At 45.0% G+C, this 9,716-nt stretch overlaps 1 protein-coding gene across 1 annotated transcript in view; it reads right to left on the bottom strand.

Moving 5' to 3' along the window:
• Positions 1 to 6,031: 6,031 nt before the first annotated feature.
• Positions 6,032 to 9,716, bottom strand: part of klhl17 (kelch-like family member 17) — a 29,579-nt gene continuing 25,894 nt past the window's right edge. Inside the window, exons 11-12 of the mRNA XM_056273371.1 lie at positions 9,154 to 9,335; positions 6,032 to 6,270 (exon numbers count right to left, since the gene is read on the bottom strand). Coding sequence (XP_056129346.1) covers positions 6,042 to 6,270; positions 9,154 to 9,335 — 411 coding nt within the window. The 3' untranslated portion in view covers positions 6,032 to 6,041. The remainder of the gene's footprint in view (positions 6,271 to 9,153; positions 9,336 to 9,716) is intronic.

Here is a 9,716-nt window from a genome sequence, read left to right as displayed (position 1 = left end):
CCAGCTCTCTCCGCCTCCATGCTGCGGTTAGCTTCCGTTCCAGGTTGTCTGTCCAACCAGACAGGCTGTAATCTCATTAGCATCCCTGTAGCAGCAGAGGTGACACAGAGCTACGGGACACAAGGACATGTACAGACAAAACAAACCATGCATTCATTTAACTCACTACACACATGCTCGTGCATGTACCGGCGTGATGGCAAGCACACAGATGTGTTGTCCTCATGTTAAAGACTTAGCATTGGGTGCACTGTGCTAAGTACCAGTCATACATAGGCATAAGTGTAGTTGAATGTGTGTTCAGTTCTGTCTAACATTCTTGTGTAAGAAGTCGGGTAGTGTGTTGGTGGTGTTCTGTGCCTGACATGCCTCACTCTCAACCTTCACTGCTGGCTAGCAGAAATGCGAACAGGAAAGCCGAGCCATAAGTCTCTCCCTGCCAGTACATAGCCTCTCCAACAGCAAGCCCTATGTAGTGCCTCCTCATGGCGACACAAGGTAACTGGGTACACCTTGGACCCTGGCTGAACTACAAGGGACTCGGAGGAGGTCTGGCCCCTAGACCAGCGTTTCCCAACCCACTCCTCAAGGAACGCCTATCCTGCAGATTTTCACTGTAGCCCTGTATAGGTAGCCCTGCTTGTACTTACTCAACCAATCATCTCACAGCACTTAATTATGCAAGGTGTGCAACATCTGACATAATTCATTGCTGATTGGTTGAATAACTACAAACAGGTACCTATTCAGGGTTGCAAAGAAAATCTGCAGGATAGGGGTTCCTTGAGGGCTGGGTTGGGAAACACTGCTCTACACTTGCGGTACGCAAGCCCACTGGTGTGTGGATATTCCCTGATGCCCACGAACCAGCCCCCAGCTATGGGTTAAATAGTGCCACTGCCTAGTGGATACCTCCTACGGGAGTAAAGCCTTACACAACATCAACGTCTACAGTGCTGTTGTTTTTGTTTTTCTTGCCCTTTTGTATCTGTTTAAGTCGGAGAGTACTGCTGGCGTCGTGCGTGGCCCCCCCTTCCCATCCACCCCTGTATGTTTGTGCTGTTTATCTGTTGTCTTGTTTCACCCCGTTTATTGTAAAGCGACTTTGAGTGTTAGAAAAGCATTATATGTTTGATTTATTATTATTATTATTATCTGTGTGTGAGTGTGTGCGCTTGGGCAGTGGGAGTTCATGGGTTTAGAGCGTATGCATGCACAGGGGCAGCCACAGGTGTGCATGCCATGTGACTGAGGTCATGAAGGGTAAAGTGAGAGTGCTCAGCTGTCTCCTCAGATCAGTGTGAAAGAAGAGCATGCTGGGAAGGCACCAAACCATACCATACCATGAGCCTAGCAACAAACGCAGGGTGTGAGCAACACAGCCTTTAGCTGTGCTTTTTTTTTCTTAAGGGTGCTAGCTGGTGCTCCCAAACCTGAGAGATTTACATCAGTTGAGTGTGTTTTTATGTTTTGCAGAGAAATGAACTCGCATTGGTTTAGGGCTACAACTGCTGACCTGTGACATGCAGGACCCCCCCCCCCAAACAACTGATGTGCTGAGCGTGTGTTTTCAAAACTGTCAAAACAAAGCGGCCACACCTGAAAACATCTTTATTTCTTTTCATACAGTATATTGCTCCATCTCGCAATAGTGCAAAATTCAATGTTTTAAGTCTCTTCATAAATAAAAAAACAAACAAAACAAACTAACAAACAATAAGCACCACATCAAACACGAACAACAAAAATAAGCCACAGTCACACTGACGTAACATTGCACAAATGAGTCTGAGATAACTTAAGCGATCTCTATTTACAGTTCAATCCGTAGAATGGAGGCCAAGGTTTTATGAGGTTGTATGCGCGTCTCTCACGGTCTGTTCCTAGCTCGCACCAACAACACAGACATCATTTATGCACGGCATAACCGTGGGTCCACTTTCAACATGGAAGTGACTAGGATTGTTTTGAATAAACAGAATTGAATCCAATAAAAAAAAAAATCCTTCAAAAAATTAAAAAAAGGAAAAAGCCAACTTCGCAGAAGTTTGGAATGATATCAATGCGCTACATATTAATCAAATCTATCGAGAAAGACTGGAGATGTATTTATTTCAGACCCTGGAAGTTCAGTAATAGTCAGGCCATTCACACAATGCCCACCATGGACTGTGAGCCAGTATTGATTCAGTGGAACCATCACTTGTTTCCATCTTCATTTCAGTGTTGGATAAACGTGTGATGACACTTTACCAGTTGTGGCATGCTTGTGAAATGGCCTGGCCTGGACCCGTTTCTTTCTACGCCGTGATGAGGTAAACATGACATCAGACTGCTCTCCTACAGGGAAAACCACAGCACCAAGTGTTGGACAGCACTTCAGTGTGACTGCTTCATGTCAAGTATTGGTAAGCAAAAAATTACACACAATTGTAATGTTATTTCAAGGTATGCGGTCTGAATTATTTCTACCATTGTATCTCATTGCAATTATAAATAATGACAACAATTTAGGGTCCTTTCAGTAACTGGTTAATAGGTTGCCAGGGAACAAAAGCCTTTTGGACAAATGTGTCAAGACATCTCAAAGAAAGTTGAATCAGTTCATCTGGACACAATGTTTATTGACAGATATGTTTCATCACTCATCTAAGTGACCTCTTCAGTCTAAACTGACTGCAGGTATCCCCACCCTTATAAACAATACAGTGGCATATCGACCGAAACCAACAGTCGGTTTCATATGCAAATATAGGTGTGACCATTAACTAGCGTTTCAATGGCCATGTGTACTATTCACAGAGGATTGGGGAATGTTTGCAATCACAGCGTTGTAAAATGGCAACAGATGTACTCTTAGCACCCCCCCCCCACTTGGTTCTGATTCAACTTTCTTTGATGTTCTTACCTGTATTATTGGTGCATGCATGAAGACTGTTAGACATCTCGTATCTTGTTAACCTTTAGATCATGCTTATGGCAGTGAAGAAACAACATTCATAAATGCACCGCATTTTAAATTAATTCAAAGTCAAGATAGCGATCTATATCCAGTAGCCAACTATGATCACTCCTCTTTACTAGCCAAGCACTACTCCCACATGTTCAACTCCTACACAAACTCAGCAACCAACACTCCCACATTTGCATACTCCATCCATGATATGCACATAACACCGAAATAAAAATAGGAAAACCTTCTTATGGAGGCATGCCTCTGGTCCATTTGCTTCTTAAAGCGCCTTTAGAACAGAATATACTATATCTAAATGTCATAAATTAAGAAATATAATTCCACATAATTCTTCTCTGTTCATATATTAAAAAACAAATCTAATTCATTTACATCTTGAGTAGAGATAGGTCATAGCTTTCATACGTATTTGTGTGTGTGTGTGTGTGTGTGTGTGTGTGTGTGTGTGTGTGTGTGAGTGCGCGCGCACGCGTGTGTCCATGCACTCTTGTGTTTCAGGGGAGGGGAACACCATTGCCTGTTCTGCCACCTAGTGTGGCACAGTAGCACTACAACATTTTATTCTGTCAGGAGACTGTGCCAATATATACATGCATGGCAAAACCAGTTGATAGCAACATTCCTAAAGGAAGAAATAAAAAAAAACATTCATATTCTCTCTGAAACATTATTGCAAAAATAATTATAAAATAAGAGGACTTCAGGGGGAAAAGACGCCAAACCGAAAACATTTACATTACACGTGATAAGACATCGAGTTACCGCCACGGTTGAGGTGTGTCACACACTGGAGTGGTGAGAAAAATGTGGGGTGCAAGACAAGAGGAGTGATTACAATTCCACATTTTCATCTAAGAAGACTATTCTGCTTTTCTTCAAGAAAGTAAGAGCTGGTATCTTATGGTGACGCTGTACAAGTGGGGTATTCAGAGGTACTGGTCAGGTACAGTGCCCTCCAGAAAGGGGGGGGGGGGTCCCTCCAACTTCTGATAAACATATACTGAACGATGTGGGAATTGAGGAAATGAAGTTAAAGTGGAAGTAGACAACTTTTTTTCCTATAACTTATCATTGAACAGTTGTCTACTTCCACTTTTAATGGTTTACTCCCTAAGTTGTAATGAGATCTGCGCCCTTGGTTGTAGAAAATAATTACGGCAGCTGTATTAAAGTGGACAAGTTCTATTTCGTGTGCAGAATAATAAGAAAAAACTTCCATCCATCCATTATCTGAACCGCTTATCCTGCTCTCAGGGTCGTGGGGATGCTGGAGCCTATTCCAGCAGTTGTGGGCGGCAGGCAGGGAGACACCCTGGACAGGCCGCCAGGCCATCACAGGGCCGACACACGCACACATTCACACCTAGGGACAATTTAATATGGCCGATTCACCTGACCTACATGTCTTTGGACTGTGGGAAGAAACCGGAGCACCCAGAGGAAACCCATGCAGACAGGGGAAGAACATGCAAACTCCACACACAGGACAACCTGGGATGACCCCCAAGGTTGGACAACCCCGGCGTTCAAACCCAGGACCTTCTTGCTGTGAGGCAACCGCGCTAACCACTGCACCACCATGCCACCCCTCAATCAGATTAAAAAGTTAAAATTATTATTCATTCAGTCATCATCAGCCACTTCTCTGGGGTCGGGTCACGGTGGCAACAAGCTAAGTAGGGCACTCCAGATGTCCTTCTCCCCGGCAATGCCCTCTAGCTCCTGCTGGGGGATGCCAAGGCGTTCCCAGGCCAGATTGGACATGTAGTCCCTCCAGTGAGTTCTGGGTCTACCCCGGGGTCTCCTTCCAGTTGGAAGTGCCAGGAAAACGTCCTAAGGAAGGTGCCCAGGAGGCATTCTAATCAGATGCCCTACCCCTTAACTGGCTCCTTTCGACGTGAAGGTGCAGCGGCTCTACTCTGAGCTCCCTCCGGATGTCTGAACTCCTCACCCTATCTCTAAGGCTGAGCCCAGACACCCTACAGAGGAAACCCTTTTCAGTTTAAAATTAGCCATCTCACTTTAAAATTATTAGTGAAGTAAAATTAAATCAAGATTATATCTATTTTCATTTCAACAAAATCCACCCGTTTCTTTGGGATGCGCATCAAAGGTTTAGGTGCATTCCAATGAATCTTAATTGATTTTTCTGGAACGATCACGTCTAGTTATTACTGATTTTGGAATTGAGTAGCACAATAGAATGAATACCATGGAAATATGGTTTCTTGTTATTTTTACAATCAGCCTCTAGTGGGAAGATTGCAGCCTCACCTTGAGAATATCTATCGTACTTTTAGGTACAGTTAACAGGCAAGCTGCTTCTCTAGTATATTTTTACAACCATCCATCCATCCATTATCCAAGCTGCTTATCCGATTTCGGGGTGCGGGGATGCTGGAGCCTATCCTAGTAGTCATTGGGTGGCAGGCAGGGAGATACTCTGGACAGGCCACCAATCCATCACAGGGCCGACACGTTCACAACTGGGGACAATTTAGTATGGCCGATTCAACTGCCCTACATGTCTTGTCTTTGGACTGTGGGAGGAAACCGGAGCACCCTGAGGAAACCCATGGAGACATGGGGAGAACATGCAAACTCCACACAGAGGACGACCTGAGATGACCCCTAAGGTTGGACAACCCCGGGGTTCGAACCCAGGACCTTCTTGTTGTGAGGTGACCATGCTTACCACTGCGCCGCTGTGTCACATATTTTTTACAACCTGTTTGACAAATCTTCACCAAGGACGCATGCGATCATTGAGGACACTGTATATGAACCACAAAAAGAACCTTATTTTCACAACTCACCATTTACCATTCTCTCCTCTCTCTCACCATTTCCTCCTCTAGTCTCTTCCTCCTCTTGTATCTCCCCCGTCCTTTTCCTCTCAAAGCCCCCCCCCCCTCCCCATCTCATTCACACACCCTCTCTCTCTCTCTCTCTTTCAAAAAGAGCAGTTGCGTCTCTTCCCAGAACCAGTCTGGGCTGTAGCAGCTGAGACTGAGGCAGGTGCAGAAGCAGGGGCAAGGACTGAGGTTAGCCGGGCGGTGACCCCGTGTCAAAGGCTGGTGGAGGAGACCGAGAGGGTGGGCGAGGAGGGTGGCGGGAAGTTGAGCAGCTCCAGCACGGCCACGCCCACGCTACTTCGCCGTGTGAACATGCAGGAGGCCGCCACCCACTTGTTGCTCCGCGGGTTGTACTTCTCAATGGAGTTTAAACTGGAGCTACCGTCATTGCCACCCACCGCATATAACCAGCCGTCCATAGCGACCAGGTCATGGGTGCTCCTGGTGAGAAGCAAAATGGGAGAACAGTCAGATTTAGGTCCAACTTAAAACAGTGCAGCAAACCATGTGCCATTGAAAGTAAAGAGTGTGCAGGTTTTCACTCTAACCAAAAATTACACCAGATGTTTTTTAATAATTAGCCAACATTCATCCAGCTTATCTTGGAGAAAACTAATGACTAAAATCACCTTGTGTGCAGTTTGATTAGGATGAATGACACAGGGACTCTTAATGAAACATTTTGTCTCCATTCTTGTGTCCTGGTTTATTTGAGTTAATGCACTGTCTAATGGCTGCAGTACAATTTCAAAAATAGTGAAAGATCTTGGACATTAACTTATCAAACCCCAAATTCCAAGGATAATGGGACGTGCCTATATTCAGTGTATCAACTAAATAGTTCAAATAAACAGTACTATATTCCATAGTTTAGAACATTCAGTCTATTAATGATTGGGGTGGCTGGGAAAATTACCATCTACCCATCTTCAGTTATCAAACGACAAAGAGCAAATCTCTTCTTTTTTTCCTTTTTTGGACCCCCCCCCCCTTTTTTCCCTCCCCAATTGTACCCGGCCAATTACCCCACTCTTCCGAGCCGTCCAGGCTGCTCCACCCCCTCTGTTGATCTGGGGAGGGCCACAGACTATCACATGCCTCCTCCGATACATGTGGAGTCGCCAGCCACTTCTTTTCACCTGACAGTGAGGATTTTCGCCAGGGGGACGTAGCGTGTGGGAGGATCACGCCCCCCCCCCCCCAAACAGGCGCCCCGACTGACCTGAGGAAGCGCTAGTGCAGCAACCAGGACACATACCCACATCCGGCCTCCCATCTGTAGACACGGCCAATTGTGTCTGTAGGGACGCCCGACCAAGCCGGAGGTAACACGGGGATTTGAACCGGCGATCCTCGGCAAAGGAATAGACCGCTACGCTACCCAGACAACCCAAAGAGCAAAACTTGATGAACACAATTCAAAAACAACAGAAAAATACCTGGAATTCTCAGCAGTAATGAGCAAGTACAGCTGAGAACTACTGACCTATGTGGCCAAAAACACCAACAAAGAACTATTAAAACACTGATACCAGCTGAAGAACTATCAAATCAAGCGAAAGACAGCACCAATACCTGTTTCTCTGCAGCGGAGGCAATGAGCCTGAAGATTGCAGAAAACTTGTATCGCCCATGTTAACACATGGAACACTTGTGAATGTTACCAGAGATAAATTCTAACAGCTCAATAAATAGTTTCATTTAGTTTGCTTTACAAGTGAAACCCTCATAAGCACTTTAAGTTGACCTATAGTTGAACATGGCTGCTTGGCTGGTTAAAACAGACTTCTTAAGGCTTGCTTAGATAATGTGGAAAGCGCAGCATGCAATTGTGGGCACATGGCCAATATTTTAAACCTGTCAGACACCATCACTCTAAATAAAATATACTTTTCTAGAAATCCTTTATTAATCCTTGAATGGAAAGGTTTCTTTTTGTTTTCTTGTCCTTCCATAAGGAGGCCATAGTACAGGGTCAACTACAGTTCATTAGTTTGTTAATTTTCTTAAAATTACTCCTAGGAATTTCACTAAAAGCAGGACGAAAAACACATCTACTTCAGTGTAGGACAAGGGAATTGGTTAAGGTATTACAGTAGCTAAAGCATCCCGGAGCTTGTAGGATTTCAATGTCGTGATCAAGGACACATGAGTAAGTTGGATGTTCTGCAAACTGCCATTACTGCAGTTAAGCAAGACTTTATCATTATATTACTGCAGAGTAGCTGCATGCTTCTGGTGTAAGATGCCATGCTACATTATAACAAGTAATCGACTTTAACATTGGAATCCTTAATACTTACGTTTCAAAGCCTGATGACAAGTGAGACGGACATTTGGTATCACAACACAGTGCTTTATACTAGCTGCTGAATGACTGGATAAGAAAAGAATTTGCAGCCACACAGTTGATCAGCACAATGGTTTGTTTATTCATGGAGCTGCAAAGTCAACTATTATCGAGTTACCCTGCTCCCCTGCCCTCTTATTGACATGTACACACACACATACACGTGTGTGTGTGTGTGTGTACATGTTTAGCTATCCTTATCTGGTCCAAATCTCCTCATCAGGATAGAAAAACCTGAGAGCACCTACCTTGTGTGGACATTTCAGAGGTCCTCACAAAGAAAAGGGTCTACTTTAGGGTTAGGACTTGGTTTTAGGGTTACGGTTAGAATTAGGGTTAGGGTAAGGGTTAGGGTTAGGCGTGTAGTTTGCATGGTTAAGGTTAGGGTTAAGGGCTAGGAAATTAATGTAGTCAATGAGGGGTCCGCATAAGGATAGTGAAACGAGTGTGTGTGTGTGTGTGTGTGTGTGTGTGTGTGTGTGTGTGTGTGTGTGTGTGTGTGTGTACAAGCCAGGGAAGGGCGAGGAGTGAATTTGTTGGCATCCCCACAAATCCACTGATCCAGGATCTCTACCTCTTTAAATCTGAGTCCCTGAGGTCATTCTTGCATCAATACAAAGCTGTCTCTCAGGGTTACAGACCCGCTTGTCTAACCACCATCTTCACAGGCTTCATCCATTAAGCCCAAGCAAATTTTGGGGAATAAAAAAAGGTCATTTGAAGTTTATGCAGCAAAGAAGCATAAGCATTTAATCGCGCTTTCTTTTTTTTTTTACTTGCTACACAAACTCCACTGCAGTGCAAAGTTAAGATTATTCCTCGAGTCAAAGTCATTTCTGCATTTGTACTATTTCCACAAGCTGCATGAGGGCTTCCTATTGAGTAATTACAGTTATCTCCTACAAGCCAAAATGAAATTCACTTGTAAAGGTGAATTTCAATGGATTTTTTTTTTTTGTCTCTGACAGACTGACCTGCGTATGTTCATGGGGGCCACTCCCTCCCAGGTGTTGGTCTTTGGGTTGAACCTCTCCACTGAGTTCAGGCAACTGGTACCATCATTTCCCCCAGCAACATACAGCATACCCTCCAGCACAGCCACCCCGGCACTGCTGCGTCGACTCAGCATGTTTGCAATGGCCGTCCATGTGTTGCTCTGCACAGCCAATCACAATACAGACCATGAGTTGCATCATTAAACTTTTACCAGTGATGGTATGGTATTGTTGGGGTTTTCTTGGATCCCCCCCCCTTTTCCTCCCCAATTGTATCTGGCCAATTATCCCAATCTTCCGAGCCGTCCCGGTTACTGCTTCACCCCCTCTGCTGATCCAGGGAGGGCTGTAGACTACCACATGCCTCCTCCGATACATGTGGAGTCGCCAGCCGCTTCTTTTCACCTGACAGTGAAGAGTTTCACCAGGGAGACATGGCACATGGGAGGATCACGCTATTCCCCCCAGTTCCCCCTCCTCCCTGAACAGGCACCCCAACTGACCAGAGGAGGCACTGGTACAGCAACCTGGACACACACCCA

This window comes from Lampris incognitus, chromosome 2, assembly GCF_029633865.1.
Source record: "Lampris incognitus isolate fLamInc1 chromosome 2, fLamInc1.hap2, whole genome shotgun sequence".
Taxonomy (NCBI): Eukaryota; Metazoa; Chordata; class Actinopteri; order Lampriformes; family Lampridae; genus Lampris; species Lampris incognitus.
Note: the sequence above shows the minus strand (reverse complement) of the source record. Positions and strands in the feature narration are given on the sequence as shown.